The sequence below is a fragment of the Anguilla rostrata genome, chromosome 6 (genome assembly GCF_018555375.3).
Source record: "Anguilla rostrata isolate EN2019 chromosome 6, ASM1855537v3, whole genome shotgun sequence".
NCBI lineage: Eukaryota > Metazoa > Chordata > Actinopteri > Anguilliformes > Anguillidae > Anguilla > Anguilla rostrata.
The window spans coordinates 27,326,110-27,344,771 of record NC_057938.1 but is presented as its reverse complement, the minus strand read 5'-3'; the positions used below and the strand labels follow the sequence as shown (position 1 = coordinate 27,344,771).

Below are 18,662 nucleotides of genomic sequence, written 5' to 3'. Positions count from 1 at the left end.
CCAGATCTGGGATTTTATAGCCAGGACAATGGGGAACCCCCTATTCTTTGCAAATAGTGTCATGAGATCTTTAATGACCACAGTGAGTCAGGACCTAGGTTTAACGTCTCATCCGAAAGACGGCATCTCCTACAGCACAGTGTCCCCGTCACTGCACTGGGGCATTGGGGTTTATTTGACCAGAGGGAAGATTGCCCCGTGCTGGCCCACCAACACCACTTCCAGCAGCAACTCGGTATTCCCTGGTGGTCTCCCATCCAAGTACTAACCAAGCCCACACCTGCTTAGCTTCAGCCAGTCGGCAGGAGCAGAGTGCATGGTGGTATGGCTGCTGGCAAATGGAAGAATTAACCCAAATACAGGTGTGCCAAGCTTGTAGCGTCATACCTAAGAAGACTCGAGGCTGTAATCGCTGCCAAAGGTGCTTAGACTAAGTACTGAGTAAAGGGTCTGAATACTTATGTAGTCAAGTCAAGTCATTCAGATTTATATAGCACTTTTTCTGACCGAGTCAGTACAAAGTGCTTAACAGACATTGACATGTACACACAGGTTGAGAAATACCCATGTGTACATATAAGTATAGTAAAAGAAAAAACATTTTATTGTGGTTTAAAATAAGTATTTTAGAAACATACATCTGGCTAAAGCTTAATAAGAGAGAGAGATAAAAAAGATAATAATCATAATAATAAATTAAAACAAGAGTCACTCCCCCCCTAACTGATAAAAAGTTGAGTTTTAAGTTTAGATTTAAAACTGGCTACAGTCTCCGCAGTCCGAACGTCGATTGGGAGTTTGTTCCAAAGCAGTGGAGCTCTGCAGGAAAAGGCTCTACCACCTGCAGTAACTTTGTTGATTCTTGGAACCACAAGAGCATCGGAGTTTTGCCAGCGCAATGAGCGACAAGGTTTATACGGGACAATACGATTGCTCAAATATTGTGGTGCAAGCCCGTTCAGGACTTTAAAAACAAGCAAAATTACTTTAAAATCAATTTTCTTTTTGACAGGTAGCCAGTGTAGAGAGGCCCGCACTGGGATGAAATGGTCGTATTTTCTCTTCCTAGTAAGGACCCTAGCTGCTGCGTTTTGAACCATCTGGAGACTATTTAATGATGTTTTAGAACCCCCAGATAGTAGCGCATTACAATAGTCCAGCCTCGAAGTTATAAAGGCATGAACTAGCTTTTCCGCATCGTGCAGTGACATCATATTTCTAAGTTTAGCAATCCTACAAAGATGATAGAAAGCCACTCAGGATATGTTTCTGATGTGAGTATTGAATGAAAGATCTTGATCAAAGATTGTGCCTAGATTCTTAATAGCTGCACGAGTAGTAGCAGAGAAAGCATCGAGGTTCAAAATATAGTCGTCGAGGTTTAGGGTGTAATTGGCCATCTTACTTTTAACAGCCTTGGTGCCTAGAACCAGTACTTCAGTTTTATCAGAGTTCAAGAGGAGGAAGTTACATGTCATCCAGTCCTTAATATCCCTGAGACAGGCCTCCAATTTAGAAAGTTGCAATAACTTATCTGGTCTGACCGAGAAATAAAGCTGTGTGTCATCAGCATAACAGTGGAAATTGACACCATGTCTATGGATAACATTTCCAATGGGGAGCATATACAAAGAGAGAAGGAGTGGCCCAAGCACTGAACCCTGGGGAACACCGTATCTCACTCTGGAATAGCTGGAAGACTCCTTGTTTATTAGCACAAATTGGTAGCAATCTGTTAGATAGGATCTGAACCATGAGAGTGCTTTACCGCTTATACCAACAAGGTTTTCGAGTCTGTTTATGAGTGCGATGGTTTATAGTATCAAACGCAGCACTGAGATCCAGCAGCACAAGTAAGAAATGTAGTTACGATCAGTGGCAAGGAGAAGATAATTCGTTACCTTAATTAAGGCTGTTTCTGTGCTATGGTATGGTCTGAAACCAGACTGAAAGATTTCATAAACACTATGTAGAAGTGAACAGAGTTACTGTGCTAAAGATTTCTCTAATATTTTGGACAAAAAATAAAGATTGGAGATCTTATATTGGAAGTCTATAATTTATCCTCTGGGTCCAGATTAGGTTTCTTGAGAAGAGGCTGAATTACAGCCAGCTTAAACAACTTTGGTATATATCCAGCAGTCAAAGACACATTTATAACATTTAATAGTGGCTTGCCAATCAATGGTAGAAGCTCTTTAACTAGTTTTGTGGGTATAGGATCCAGTATACAGTATATAGGATCCTCAACTGTAGAAAGGCTAGCTAGTGGAAGAGGAAAGAATAATTAATTAAAATACACCATTACTCACCAAAACAGCAAGAGATACCAGTAATGTAACTAGATAGCTAGTTATTTTGTTCCTTGTTCCTTAGTGCATCGAAAGACTTGCCTTGAACCTAATTTTGCACATATGTCTGTATCTAGGCAGTGGCAATCATTCTGACCTTTCTTTTCACCAGCATCGTCACATAGCATTCTGACTAGGCATGCACATTTCATACAACATTTTTAGTCTATTCTCACAGCCCATTAACTGAGTATAAATGGCTTTTAAAAAGAATAACTCAAAATAGGACTACCGATTAATTAGTTGTAGCCTATAGCTTATGTCAGAGAGGTTATACTAAGACATGCTCAAATAATCATTGAAACAGGATTTGAATTGTGTATTAAAGGCATAACAACAAATTATGAAACAAAATTATACAAACACAGATTCACGGACTGAGAAATCTGCACAGGACAGGAGGGACTGCTGACATTTTAGTACAAGCTGGCTGAACTGCTACTGTGATGCTGACAAAATATATTGTTTATTAATGCTGCTAATTAATGGTTAAGTTTGTAATAAACAAATTAACCGGTCTTATAATAAAATAGGAAAGTTTTGCGCCCCACCAATTTTCAGTTCACCAGTCGCCGCTGGTTGAGGGAGAGTGACTGACAACTCTCAATCTTTTGGTTTTAGGATTAAACAGCATCAATGACTTTCGGTGTTGTTTCACAATTATTATAGTTGGGCATTAGTCACATAAACATCTCACACTTTCATAAATCTGTCAAATTAAATCATCAACCACCATAAATGATCGGTCTGTGTACCGACTGTCACTATTGCATGTCGCGTAACAGCAATGTTTAATATAAACCATGATTTCTTACAAGATTTCTTACTGAAAGCTTGTAACGTTACCGATTCTGGCGCCTTCTCCATAGACGTGTGTACTAATGCGACTGCTTTGTTGTCTGACTTCCGGTTATTGAGTGTCACCGGAAGTTACGTTGAAGAGCTAAAAGTAGCTCCGCCACGGAGCGCTATTGTGGGAAGTGAGAGCAAATTATGAGTTCCTCTAGTCTCCCACAATCTCACTTGTGGGTGTGTTTTTAGTAGTAGTAGTAATTTATTTCGGTCCTTATTAACAATTTTCCAAAAAGAATGCACATAGAAATAAATAAATAACAATAAGGCATTAAATTAAAAGGAAAACAAAAAATATTGACCGAAAAGGTGTAGGCTGAAGCTTTAGCTTATTATACCTATCATTTTTACATAACATATTCTAATAGGCAACCCTTTCACTACTAGGTTTAGGCTATACAAAAACAAAACAAAACAGAAACAAAAACAAAAGTTCCCAACGTTTCATACACAATAATGATCATAACTCAGTTTTATATTTGTTTACCACATTATTTTTAAACATTTTTTTAAATTTGCAAAGTGAACTACACATTCTTAATTCCTTGTCTATTCCACAAGTTAACCCCTTTGACAGGTATACATCTAATTTTTATATTTGTCCTTACCCTTGTTTTTTTAATCATACCTATTCCCCTAAATTCATACTAGTTCTCTCTAATTTCAAACAACCTCTGAATACAGTTAGGAAGCAAATTATTTTGTGCTTTGTACATTATCTGTGCCATTTTGTTTCTAGATCAACTAGAAACAAAATTTTAAAGCATGTAAGTTAATAAATAGTGCGTTAGTTGGTTTGTAATAATCTGTTTGATTTACAATTCTTATAGCTCTCTTCTGTAGGATGAAAATAGGATTATTCTATTTTTAATTAATGTGTTTTGACTATCAAAAATGTGTATTCCAGATATCTCCATTGAAATTATGACTAGTCATAACTCAAATTAAAGATGTCTCCACATTAGTTCTGACTAGTCATAATTTCAATTAAAGATATATTTAATTCCTTGTGATTTAAAGTAATAACCTCAAAGATTTTCATTTAAATAAATGTCTTTTAAGTCACTATCTATCGCTACATTGGGTAACACAATGGTGATTGAGCCTATTTTTATATTAATTTATACTATTATTATTATCATAATTCATGATTAAAAAACTTGGTGTCTGTGGCGACATTCCCGGGAAAAAATCACAAGCGGCGCACAGTTAGTGACGCGTTTTTCATCACCCATCAGTGGTTGGTCCGCCAGAGAGGGTAGGCGGAACAAACTCAACAGGCTCGCTCTTCAACTCACTTGTGTGTGAGCGGCGTACTGTTTTTTCCGGTGTCTGTGTCTGCGTTACAATAACAGAGAAAGGGGGGGTTGGGGAGTTATGGAACCCTAAAAAGTTTTTGTGTAACATGAGAGATCATATTATTTGTTGATGTAGATTTCGTATTACATTTAATGACAATGTAACTTTACTAAATTACATAGCTATTTGCACAGCTAATGCTAGCTACCGGACCATGTCAAGAAAGACAACATTAGTTTAGACAACGTTGCGCACAGTATCCATTTCTCATATCAGGTAACGTTGTGTTAGCTAGCTAGCTAATGTAATTAACACAATCTACTGTCGGCTAACAATTAGAAAAAAACGCTAGCTAACGCTACCAACCGGTACCGACCTCGCAAACTGTCTCTCGAATGCAGTGCTACCTTGTTGCAACGTTGCATTGTAGCTAACTTAAGGCCAGTTCAGATCAATGTTTTGCAACGAGACTGGGTGCAACTTGCAAAATTCCAAGACGTCTGATTGTAAACGTTCTAAAACTGCACTTGGCGATTTGACAAGGACGTTCTTTTTTTAGGGCAGGCAACGGCTCTGCTACTAGCCAGTTCACATCGCTGCAATTTTCTCTGCAACATTCTAAAACCGTTTCGCCTCAATGCGAATCATTGATCTGAACTGGCCTTAACGTTACCGTTATTTACATTGCCATCGAGTTCATCAATATATTATAATGATCGGAATAAAGCCGGGGTATGTGGAGCAGAGCCGGGTCTGATTTCTGAAGACGTCATGCAGGAGAAAACTAAATAAAAGAATACGGCAGTATGGATTAGCATTGTTATTATTTTATTACGCTTCCTCATATGTTCCTTCAGCCTTTATGCCCTTTTTGATGAAATCTCCTTTGTTTTTGTTTTATTCTTCTTGTTCTGATTGCTAATTTAACACCCAGCTCAGCTTTATTCTCTACCACACAACAATCATTCACGAGAAAGACTGCTTATTGTGCACGAGATACATAATTGCACGAGCCACAGTGAATCCCGCAAATTCTTGTCTGCAGTGTAAAGTCGTTCATACCGGGCAAAAGATGGATAAAGAACGTTTGCAGAAATTGATCATCACTAATTCTACCCCTTTGCTATGGCATTTTAATCCGGCTCGGCAGTGTAAAGACATCTTGAGTTAGCCTAATGTTAGACAACGAATGAGTATGTACATGACGTTACTTTTATAACAACCGTTTTTTATTCAGTAAATAGTAAGTGTTATAGTTGGCGTGCCAACTGACTGACGTCACACAGGCGACACTGGTTGGATCCGGTTGGATCTGTGGGAAGTGGGGTCCAAAAACACACCTGCAATTACCGCTTCTCGCCATTGGCACCGCCATAGAGAACGAAACTGAAATCTTCAAGATTGTCACTTTAAGATATCTGAAACTAAGATATTACTAGTCAAAATACAATTATAGATATCTTGAACTGGACTTATGACTGTAATCAAAATAAAATGGTCACATATGGCAAGCCCTTTTAACATTCAGTAGTTTTGCTTGACTACAATAATTGCATTTGTTACGAGTTACAAATCTACAGGTGCAGAGTAAACCTGGCCAGCTGCCTAGCTATAACCTGAAAGCTAGACCTATAATTAAAGCTACATTCTTATGGTTTTAGATTTGTACCCTAACCTGGTATAGGGTGTGTGGTGTAAAGTGTGTGTATAAATGAAACAAAAGAAAACATAAACAAAATACTGCCAAGGCAGTCCCCTCCCCCTTACCGGCAGAGAGGAAGATGTCCATGTAGGACTGGACCAGCAATGCCTCTAGGCCTCCTGTCTGGCACTGTTATGTCTTGTTTCTCCTTTCTGTTTTTTAGATTTAGTGAAAATTAAAATGTACGCAGACAAATAATCAACAAGGAAAACAAAACAAAATGAACGCAAAGGAGAGGCAGCACACTGATGGAGAAGAGTTTGCAGGTGTTTCACAAAGTCTTTCCCACAGACAGTATCCAGGCATTTTGAAAACATGGTGTGATCAATTTTGGTTGAAGAAATGGCAGTGACTGTTCTCAAAAAAACAGCCACTGCCATTTCTTCAACCATAATTGATCGCAATATGTTTTCAAAACATTATATTTATGTTATATTTTATTTGGCAAACGCTTTTATCCAAAATGAGTGTATACCGAAGATCGTTGGAACAACTACAGAACATAGGCCAGACATAGTACAATTCTCATAATGTATCAGTTATCCAGAGCCATGAACATAGCTAGTTACAACTGAGAGCATAAAGACCAATATCCATTGCAAGCCTGCATCAGAGTCACGTCGGGGCACAGCAGAGTTGACAAGGAATAATTGTATATCTGTGGAGTCACAATGTCAACATATCAGTGGCATATCAAGGTCTTGGTTTAGTTTGATCCAAACTGTAACCACTGAATCTGAATTCCATACAATGCAGAAGTGGTGGTTTTATACAGGGGGGGTTTCTTTGTTTTGGTGAGCTCTGTCCATTTTCTGTTTTTGGGATAAGGTATTAAATGTCACACTGTAGAAATTAGATGCATTGTCACTGCTTCCCATAGGTTAATGTGTGTGTGTTTTATTTTTTTTTTTTGGGGGGGGGGGGGGGGGGTTTGCACCAAAAAATGTGTTAGGGCACTTTTTCATTTATTTTACTTGTGGCCATATCTAGATGAAAATGAAGTCTGCATGGCCCGTTTTGCCTCAGATTAATCATTTTTGCAGTAATGTTCTCAGTTACATTACACTATCCGAATGATTCAGAAGATAATATAATCATATAATCACATATAATTAAAAAAAATAATTTAGGGGCTTTAAAGTCATTGGTGCCTGATATATAAAATATCCTAATTTCTAGACAACACAATGGTTTTCATAAATTTCAATTGAAGTAGTAACTGTTAACATTACTGCTGCTACTATAACCTACTATATACTAGCCTTCTTTTTTATTTTTTACATCTGTCAAACGTGAAGTTAGCTTTTTCATTAGCTAATGCTTGCTAAATGCTAACTATCATTAATCCAAATAATGTTGATAACTTTGCAGTCTTGCTTAGGGCAGAGGACACTTTCTTCTGAGGAAATGATGCATGAAAACTGCAAACTTTTCACCGATTTTGGAAAAACCTTTCGTTGCCTGGCACAGATGTAGGCGCACAACTGTCCTTCAAATTATGTTTACTCACTGATGTGTGGCTGCTCAACTTTACACACGCCTGCTTTGAGTTAGGAAAAGGAGGGGCAGTCAGCTGTGTGTCACTTTGACATTTGAAAGAAAAAATAACGAATTCGAAAGTATAGTGTGTTTCATACAGAAATAAGCAACTAAATAGAGAAAAATATTTTTGGGCAGGGCAAAATCTATTTGGGAAGGCGGCCAAAATTAATTCATTGTAGTGTATGCATTATTTTTGGGGTATGTAAGCCATCATATTAAGTAATTATTTCTTGGGTGGCTTTCCTGTTTTTTAAGTCTTTAAGCTTTTATCTGTAAAATTCAATGGCTTGTGCCATCTCTGCAGACACAGGAAGATGCTGGAGACTGTGGTGGATGTGGAGCATGTGCTGAAGGTAGGCCATTGACCCTGCACCCCATTCTTTGATCTCTGCCCTCCAGAAAGAGTATTGAGATATCCAGCCAAATTTCATCAGGGTAAACATCTCCCCCTTCACCTCTGCCAGGCACAGACCATCCGGGAGTTTGACGAACGTTACACCTCAGTGATGTTTGGCTACAAGTCCTGGCAGGACTACTACCAGGATGCCAGCCCTGGGTACAAACTGGCCCAAACTGCTGTTCCTGTTCTGTGCCTGAATGCGGCTGATGACCCCTTTTCCCCGAAACATGGTGAGGATTTCCTTCAAACATGCTTTATACGAAGTCATGGGCTACATCTAGAGAGTTGTGCAGGTATCCCTGGTGAACTTTATTATTGATATTTGATGTAGGTGTGAACATTGGTGTATACAACAGTTTTTGGAGTGAAAAAGTTATCACACCTAAAATCAAGTAAATTGCTATTCTGTATTCCGGTTTCTGTGGACTCGGTCCCATCAATGGGTATGTCCTCTATGTGCAGACATCACTTCTCCCAACGGATTGCTTGCAAACAGTGAGTCCATAAAATCACACTTGCAATAGGACTGATGTCCCTATGAGATGGAATTGTTTGTAGTGTGATACTTTATAGTGGTTAAATAAAAAGAAGTCCTGTTCGATAGACATTCAGGGAAAATTTTTGCTTTGGAAAATGGTTAAGTTAAAATATTATTTGAACCATTGATTCAAACACACACAGATTCCACTTGCATTGGCATTCGGTCCCGGTTAAAAACTAAGGGCGACCGTGCCTTCTCCAATGCTGCCCCAAGGCTCTGGAATATTCTACCATTTTTTATTAGGTCTTCCCCCTCCATTGACTCTTTTAAATCCCGTATTAAGACACACCTTGGCATATAAGTCTTAATGCTTGGCATGTGTTGTCTTTGTATATTGTATTTTATACCTTTTATTTTATTTATTTATTTATTTATTTATTTATTTATTTATTTAATGCATCTTTTTGTTGTTCATTGTACATCACTTTGGTCAACTTCTGTTGTTTTTAAATGTGCTTTATAAATAAACTTGACTTGCCTATACTTGACTATAGCCAAAGAAGAAGAACTGAAGTTATTGTGACATTATTTAGGCTTGGTTGGGGCAGGTTTGAGTGTGGATGATTATAGATCCAAGGTCATCAATTAGCAGCAAGTTTTCTTTGGCCCCACCATCCTCTCAAACACCAAATGTGAAGTAGAATAAAAGTCTGAGACCTTTCTTCAGTTATTTGCAGTTTGTTTTAAATAGAGGGCAAAGCATTGAACATTGTCCTACCACCAATGACAACTGAAATGTAGACACCATATTATCAAAAAAATGAATAGTGCGCACTCTGCAACCCCAGAGGTAGTGCAGAGTGCACCGATTAGCAGTGCTTCGCATTATTGGTCCCATTGTTTTTGATAAGAAATAAAATAAACAGGCTCGTGCAAAACTTACTGACACTTACTGAAGTTTAACAGAACATAAGTTGACTTGTCTGGGTAAGCCAGTTTGTTTTTCAGTCTATCCCTCCCTATATATATGTCCCGCTGGCCTTTCATCCTATCAAGATGAATAAAATCAAATTTAAAAATGCATATTAGTTTTCAGATTATGAAATGCTGTAATAAAAATGGACAGCCTACAGCGCCTGCAAAAATTTCTAAAAACGTGTTTTCATTTTGTCATTATGGGGTATTGTGGGTAGATTGATGAGAATTAAAAAGAATTTAACCACTTGTAGCTCACTTGAAGGGAAGCACTTGTAGCTCGCTCTTGTTGGCTGAGTGAACAAGTTAGTATTTTCATGCTGTGATCATAGCTTGCTTTCAAGGCCTCAATTTTTCTGCTCCGTGCCTCAGACTAGTTGATACAATTCACTGAGCGTCCTCTGCTTCTGGAGATAATGGCACTTAACATAGTCTTTTATGACAGTGACCGTTTCAGTGCAAATCGGATAGATTGGGTGAGCTTTTCTGAATGATGGTAATATGTACTTTTCGGTGGATTATTTGTTGAAAACATGATTCTCTGCATTTGTTTTCCTCTTGAGAGACTTTGACAGACATTTTTGCTATTTTTACCTTTGTAAAAGCGCAACTGGTGTAAAAGCTGTCTAGGTTGTTAATCTCAAATGAAGAAAAAGTCAAATGGGAAGAAGTGGAACATTAATATGGAACCTGTATCGATTGATGTACACCCACTTGGGCTTTGGAAAGTTCCCCATGTCCCCAACCGGACACTTGATTGCGGCCTTTTGAGATTTGTTATAAATATAAAGGGTTTATGGGATAATCTTAACAGTGCAGTGCTTTTAACAGGGTGTGAACAAACTAATGTGATGCAAAAATGTTTCAAGGTGACATTACTTGGAGAGTCAAGTGGAGATGTCGTTTTATCTCTTCTCTGTTCAATACACTTAATATCCCATCATGCCTTGCTTTGATTCATTTTAAGTGTCCAGGTGTCTGTTATTCTTTTAAGTGTCCATTCTTAACCATTTTTCCCCCTTTTTTGACTTTGCTTTGGTGCTCTGGTTTGGTCTCTTTGGAATGAAATGCTTATATATCTGGGTTGGGTAAATTATGGTGACTGCAGACTCCTGGTCTCCCTCATTGTCCTCCTCCTGTCATCCTCAGCTCTCCCCGTTGCCTTAGCCCAGCGCTTGCCCAATGTTGCGCTGCTGGTTACAGCCCATGGCGGCCACATTGGTTTCCTGGAGGGCCTTTACCCTCGAGGGGAGGGCTACATGGACCGGTTGTTTGGCCAGTTCATCCAGGCAGTGTTTGAACATCCACGGGATCTGAAGTGGGCCTGTGGGATCACGGACAACCCCGCCGATTGACCACTTCCACCAAGGTCTCCTAACCGGTGACCCACCCACTCTAACTTCTATTACGGACATACAGAGATTTTGTACCACTGTTACCACATCACCTCTCATCTCAACCCCTTAACTTTAACAAAACCCTTGAAAAGGGCTAAAAAAAGGTTGTAGATGATGCCTATGCATAATCTGACCTCATAACTTACAAATTAATTTTGACCAATGCCTTATTTTTTTATGTTAGATTTACTGACCTCCAATTATCATTAAGGCATTTGTCTGATGGGAAACCATTTTGTCATTTCTCCCTTTGGGGTGGAGAATGTTTTGGCTCAGAGATTGAATGTCATGTCACCCTGTATGTAGTTCTGGCAAAGGCTTGTTCTGATTGTTGTTCCAAGAGAAACAATAGTACACCGATTATTGTCACTTAGGTTTTTTATCCGTCCGAAGTTTATTCCTTATTCATTGTCCTATGAAGGGGACAAGCTAAAATGCTAGAGTGAATGCTGAACAACTTATTAGCATTTACTGTGTTCCCTTACACAAACAAAAGTGTCTCCTATACCACTATGGATTGTTGCACATTGCACTACTGAGCCATGAGATGGGAGACACTCTGCTGAGTGAAGGCTTCCCTGCCCAGGCAATGTTATAGTCTATTAGTCCTTGCCTGGTACTTGGTATAATCTGGACCCACAGTCTGGAATTAATCTTTTGAGCTGATCCATATTCAACCTGTGCAAATTCAAGCTGGCAGGCATGGCTCGATTTGCTTTTATATTGAGCTCTGTTGGCCTCTTGCAACTCAGGGCATATCAAATACCATCATTAACATTGCAATGGGTACCGTTAGCACTTTAGATGCGGCAAACATGAGAGGCTATGAGGAGTGGATTTTATTTCTGATGCTGGCATTTTATTTTTTCCTTCAAAAAGAAGCATATATTTGGTGGCACAGATATGCAGCATTAATGAATGTAGGCGATGACTGGTTTACAAACAGGATAAAACATGGATTTTAATGATATAACATTATTTCTTGCTTTGTGTTTAACAATACAGACATGAATTAAAAGCACATAAATATAGCCTAATCTTGTGGAATTAATGATCAGTTCAAGATTAATCAGGGGTAAATATAATAAATATTTTCATGGTTAAAGAATTCATGGTAAGATTTTAACAGCACAGGTCTGTTTCTGTTTTTCTTCTTTTGGTTATATTACTGTTTGCTAAATGGTAGCACCGTCATTTGCTGCAGAAAGAGAGAGAGCGAACCCACACCAGCAAGAAAACATAAAAACAAAAAAATAAACCAGCACCTTCACCCTTCCTCGTCACAGGTTCGAGGAGAAAACAATAGACTAAAACAACAGACAAAAGAAAGTACAGCTTTTCAGCTTTTCAGCTCACTGCTCATAGCTGGCCAGCCTTTCATGTTGAGTGCATTATACATACATTTTCATCTTCAATATACATTTTATGCAGTTAGGCCTATTTGTTGACAGGGTTCCCTGCATTTGTCTATTCTGTGGTTTACTGGAATGTCTTTGTGGTCAAATTCTGAAGTGATAGTTGCTGACGTAATGATTAGCCTGCAGTTTGATTTTAATCGTGCTAGCACCAGAAATGAAATGGGTCTTTTTATAGACCAGGCCTTGCCAGCTCGGGTCACATTTGAACATGTGAAAAAAGTCCAGCATGTCCTGCACTGGTCAAATGTGCCAGTGCAAAAGGGTTTCTGGTGCCAAAACTAGGGGCCCTGCTTAGAAGCTACAATATGTAGACACATTTATGAAGAGGGTTTGAAGAGATTTTTGAAGTTAAAGTGCTTGTTTTTTTTGTTTGGTGCAGTGTGAATCATGAAGTATATGGGGCGACATAGCTCAGGAGGTAAGACCGATTGTCTGGCAGTCGGAGGGTTGCCGGTTCAAACCCCGCCCTGGGCGTGTCGAAGTGTCCTTGAGCAAGACACCTAACCCCTAACCCCTAACTGCTCTGGCGAATGAGAGGCATCAATTGTAAAGTGCTTTGGATAAAAGCGCTATATAAATGCAGTCCATTTACCATTTACCATATATTCCGATGTAATGTACATCAGATTATTGTGTGATGATTCTATTAAGGGTGCTACACAAGAATGTAATAATTGGTCCTGCCTATGAGATCCTAAGATTGAACTATCCTAGGGATCATGAAGCAATTTGGGACACAAATTCAATGCCCCAAAATAGACTTTCTGTAAACTAATGGTGTACATACAGAGTATTAGTCTATATGATAATTGATTAAATTATAATTGGCTTATTGGAGCTTTGGTACAGCGTAGTTTTTTAATTGCTAAATTATCAGTAACGCCTCCTGCCACCAGTTTGTCTCCACCATGTGACCTACAAGGATTTAAACTTGTATTTCAATAATTATCCTCTAGGGTTCCCCATAGGCACTACGATGGCACAATTAAGTGATTATTCATACAATTTCTAGAGTTTCTGATTGAGACATTTATAAACTAGTTGGTCTAATATGGAGAGTGTCAGGAAGGAAAGTGAACATGGATGGAAGTTTAAATGCTATGAAAAGCATGTCTTTAGGCCAGTTGTCCTAACCTTTGGTCCTGGAGAGCTGCAGGGTCTGACAGCTTTTGTTGTTACTCAGAACTTGATTAGCAGCACAGCAATTGATCAGTTAAAGCAGCTGCTTACACAATTGACTTGGGTCATCTGGTTTCTTGGGTCTGAATTTGTCGCTGACCTTAAAGGTGCAATATGCAAGTTTATTTTGGATCTCTTTTGTTCACATTTGGTTACATTTTTTCACATCCCAACAAATATAAAGTATAAGCTCTAAGAAAAAAATCTGGTCTCTCTGACTGCCCCAGGCTTTAAATTTCACAATGCCTCAATCTTAACAATCAATCAGGACAACTTTCTACAAGGAGGCCAATCAGGACAGCTCTCTGCCTGTTAATGTTGCATGTTCACAGCGCTGTCGGAGCAGAGATATACAGAGATGGTGTATATCTCTATGACTAGCTAGTTCCCTGAAAAACGAAGCAAAAATGGCAGAGAAAAATCTGCCAGAATGACCAGTTTTGCCTTTGTCTACAGTGGCGTATGCTGATTTAAAGGATTAACATGGTGGTTGAATGTGACACTTGCCAGTTGTCTTTAGGCAACACCAAAACAAATGTGCATATTTTTTTTTATTATTCAGTCATTTAAATGTATTTTAAAACATATTTTTCTAAGCCTAAATTTCCCACTTTAAAAGTTCACGCGAGCAACCAGGAACAACAAGACCAGAAAATGAGCTTCAAAAACGAAGTCTGGTTTTGGCCGCTTGGTCCAGTCAGATTTCTTTACGGGGCATGGAAAGGGGAGTGGTTACTGTACGTGTGACGCACCAAGTCGAGAATATTCTCAACCGGTTGAAAATAGGATGACAAATTTAAAACGCATATTTCTCCAAAAATAAAGAACTGACATATTTAATACTTTACTCGTGTTTCTTCAATGCCTCTTGTGCAAATAGCACATAAAACCGAGAAAGTGTGAAAACCACCATGTTACTCCTTTAAAAAACTGAGAAAAGAAAGACTATCGAAGAAAAGAAGGGGAAAAAAAAGGAATTAAACCAAGTGAGAGACCAAGACTCAAGTGAACATCAGTTCGGCTTTTCAGCGAGAACTGAGGGACTTTAAGGATTTCAAAAATTATGCTGAGCTTGCAGTATTTCTGCTGGACAGGTCATTATCTTGCTTGTTTTGTTTCTGTTGGAATTTGTTATCGCCCTAAACTGTGTAGCCAGCGTAGCTAGAAAATGTTCGATGATTTATTTAGCCCCCTGTTACAGCTATGCTGTACATTAGGTGTTATCTTGTAGCTTATCTGTAGCAAGCTAGCTATGTTTAAAGCTGCCTATGCTGTTCAAGCAAAAAAAAAAAAAATATTGCACACTCCAGTTCCAGATGCATTTAGCAATGTTTATTTTGCCTGTAACTTCGTCTGGGTCTCAAACAAGCAAAAGCTTGTGCTCATTGTTTACATTCATTATGGTGACATTTTGTCTTTTATTTTTCTACCTGTGAATGAGGCATGTTGTGCTTCACTCTCTCTACTTTACTTTTCAAAGCTCTTGTCCTCTCTCTAGTACTCAAATGATAGGCAACGCACCTGCATTTGTTTGGAGGGCGGGGCTACGGAGGGAGCAAAGGGTAGGGGGTGAACTTTTTTTCAGAATCTAACTGTCTCTTGCTCATTTCTCCAAACATAGATACTGCACCTTTAAGGAACAAAACATCAGACTCTGGCTGTCCAGGACCAGGAATTGAGTATGACTGCTGTAAAAAGAAAAATGCATCATATAAAGTATTTTTGGCTGGACTGCAACAGCGAATGTCTGTGACTGAGTGACTGAATGATGTGAATATGTCCAGCCATATACTAGATTTTGACCTGGTCTTATTTCTTATCCAAAAGTGATGGTGTGGGTGCAGGTTTTTGTTTTAGGCCAGCACTACGACACCTGATTCTGCTTGACGTCTTGCTGATTAGTTAATTAGTTCAATCATTAATTAAGTTTTTTCATTGAACTATTTTTTGCAAGTTAAATGTTATATAACTGCTCTCATTTTTAATGTGGGCATTTCCCACTGCTTCTAACAAAACTTATACCCCTGTTCAGCTTTTAAAAGTACTACAGCTGTGGTACGGGTGTAAGTAATCAAACTGAATTTAACGTGTCTCACTTGTAAACAATCCTGTCACTTATCGTCTGTGTTTAATTAGTGGCAATTACTTTATCAACATAGATTATTGAGGTGGTGCAAATAGAATAATTGTTTGAGAAGGCGCTAGACAAATAAGCTGTCACAACCTCTAGCTGGTGGAGGACTGAAGTTACCATGCGGGACAACAAGGGAGACAAACTGGTGGCCCTACTTATGACAGAGCAGGAGAGGAATGGGGACTGTTAGTGGGTCCCAGAGACAAATCAGACACTGGATTATGATTGGACTCTTACCGTGTTGTATTTAGAGTGTTTGGTGTTTTTGTAAATTACTAAGGACAATGTAGACCCTTTTATGATGGTTGATAAGAATGTGTATGTAATTGAGTGTGTGTGATGGGATCAAATTCTGTATTCAATCAACATTTGACTTTAACTTACAGAAATAAATGCAGATTTAACAGAATAGTTTGTTGGGTTCTAAATCTAAATTATTCAATCTAAAATGATTTTACCAAATTATATTTATTTGTCAGTGAATATTAAGGGCAGACATTGATTGAATACAGATTTGGAAATGGTTGAAACTGTGGTGTGGCTGATGATTACTGGACAGACTTGGAACTACTGTGTTAAGCTTAGAGTTTTTTTCTGTTCTCCAAAATTGATTGATTGATTTATTTATTTATTTGGTGCCCAGCATAGGGTTAAACATGTCCAATTCCCACCCAAATGTTGAGTAGCCAGTTGTCTGCAAGTGCAGTTGTGTTCACTCCACTGCCGATTTGGGGGATAACCATGGTTCTCCTCCAAAACGTGGTCTCACCAGCTTCTTTTTGTGGCATTACAGACTTCTTTTTTGTCCACCGGGTAAAAATGGCCACATTTAGAATTTCAGCTATGATACTTTCTGATTGTAAGTGTGTTTTCAACAAGAGGTGATCACCCCAATGCTGAATGGCATAAACAGGGTTGCATAATTTCTGAAGTAATTATTATTAATGTTGAAAAACAATCAGTGATTGCTACATGGCTATGAACTATGAAAAGCCTAAAGGAAGTATTTATACCCATGGTGGAAATGCCCATGGACAAATGTTCAAATTTCATATTGAAGCTGTTAACAAACTATTGTAAAAGATACATACTGTGTTTTGCTGTTGTGGTCCAATTTGTTATTTGAGCTTGGCTTATATATTTTTATTGTACCAATACCACTGAAATGAATTCTGTTAAATGGGACTGCTGCATGACAATAATGATGGTGAGATGCAGTTTAAAAAAAATCAAACTTACAGTGATGTTTTTAAGTATGTGAAACATATGCACAAATACCAGTTGTCAACTTTAATGTTTATTTTTTCATCAGATGTACAATGCCTTATGGAGGCACAGTATTCACTCAAGTTTAAACTTACTCTACTGTACATGATATTATATATTTGTATTGTGTAGTTTAAGCCCTATTAAGGTTTTTAAAATGTTTTTTTTTTTAAATTATTTTTTCTTTTCTCATTTTTAAGAATATCTACATGAGTACATATTTGTCATGGTTGACTGAAGTAGACATGCATTAGTATTTTCAGCATTTTATTCGATGGCTGATTCTAGCTCTGAAAATGGATGGATGCATACCCAGGCAAAAATTCACATTGAGAATATAAGGAATCATGCAATCATGATTCTGTTGAAAATTACAGTGTTCTGTTAATTGAAAATATATTTTAAAATTCAACTTTTGCAGTTTGTTTCCACATGCCAAGGGTATTTTCCAGCAAACCAGCAGCATTAATCTTGAACAACAGTGTAAACTGGATTAACAGTGTTGTATTTCCTTGATGCTGCATTCAAAATTGATGTACTTCATTTTAAGCTCAGTAAAGAACATGAAATACATCAAATTAGTTTTGTTAGCAGACTTGACAAGAAAGGCCTCATCGGATGTAAGCTAGATCGCTTAATATTGTTCATTTACAGACGTGTACATCCCGTTGATGGATAGAAGTTTTTGGATAGAATAAATGTCAGAAGTAATCTAACACTTGTACTATGACTTTGAAAAAGCAGTAAAGAGAAGTGGACAGGTTTTAGTTTAGGGTGATGCTGATGCAAAGGTTTGACTGCCACCTAGTGGTGATATAGGATACTAACACTTAATTCCTTGCAGAACAGCTTCCAGCTTATGGGGACCATTCTTCCAAACATTTCACACTTTTGTTGATTGTAATTTCATTTGCGTCTATTTTTCCTTGCTTAGTTCAAAAGGAATGAATGATTTTGCTGTTTAAAAAAATTAAAGACTAAATTGAAGTATTGACTGAAATGCTATTTTTTGTGTTGAAATTGATTGTGCGTGTCTACTGATTATGATGATCTAACAATGCTTATGCCTTGTATTGGCAAGTACACTTCAATTTTTTAACCTTAATTTGGGCATAAAGGCCATTAATAGCCTGGGAACGGATTGTCCCACATAATATACCAATACGCTGTAATTGTTGAAAGTTGTATGTGATGTTTTTGGAACAAAATGACTGCACTACAAATGTTTAAATGACACTGCAAAGACATTCACTCTGATACTGACCACTATTACTGTCTGGTTCTGTGTAGTGGTAGTAATCCATTTATAAACAAATATTGAACTTTCCAGTCTCAGTTCTGAGTTTAATTAACATTTTAATTAGTTTGCCTTGTTCATTTTACACTGTAAAATATAACTAAAAACAAACTGTACTACAATACAGGAAAAACAGATAACAACAATCAAATGCATTCAGTGTGTATTTTTTCTTTGGTGAATGAGTGTAAATCAGCACAATAATTTAAAAACGAAATACATACTCAAATTAATGTGTATGTTTGTTTGCATATGAAGAGTTTACAACAATCACGTGCCTTGTATTAAAACAAAATTATATTATACATGGCATTACAATCTGTGGCGACCCCTCTCCAGAGGTGGAAAACTTGATTGGAACAAAATACT

At 37.9% G+C, this 18,662-nt stretch overlaps 1 protein-coding gene across 5 annotated transcripts in view; it reads left to right on the top strand.

Moving 5' to 3' along the window:
* The window catches only part of LOC135256958 (phospholipase ABHD3-like), a 37,693-nt gene extending 19,370 nt beyond the window's left edge, over positions 1-18,323 (top strand). For 4 of the 5 annotated variants that reach the window (XM_064339271.1, XM_064339274.1, XM_064339273.1 and 1 more), the window contains exons 7-9: positions 8,051-8,099; positions 8,211-8,376; positions 10,752-18,323. In XM_064339271.1, the coding sequence (XP_064195341.1) occupies positions 8,051-8,099; positions 8,211-8,376; positions 10,752-10,957 (421 nt within the window). In that variant the 3' untranslated portion in view covers positions 10,958-18,323. The remainder of the gene's footprint in view (positions 1-8,050; positions 8,100-8,210; positions 8,377-10,751) is intronic. The other variant, XM_064339272.1, reaches the window with a different exon arrangement.
* Positions 18,324-18,662: the final 339 nt, after the last annotated feature.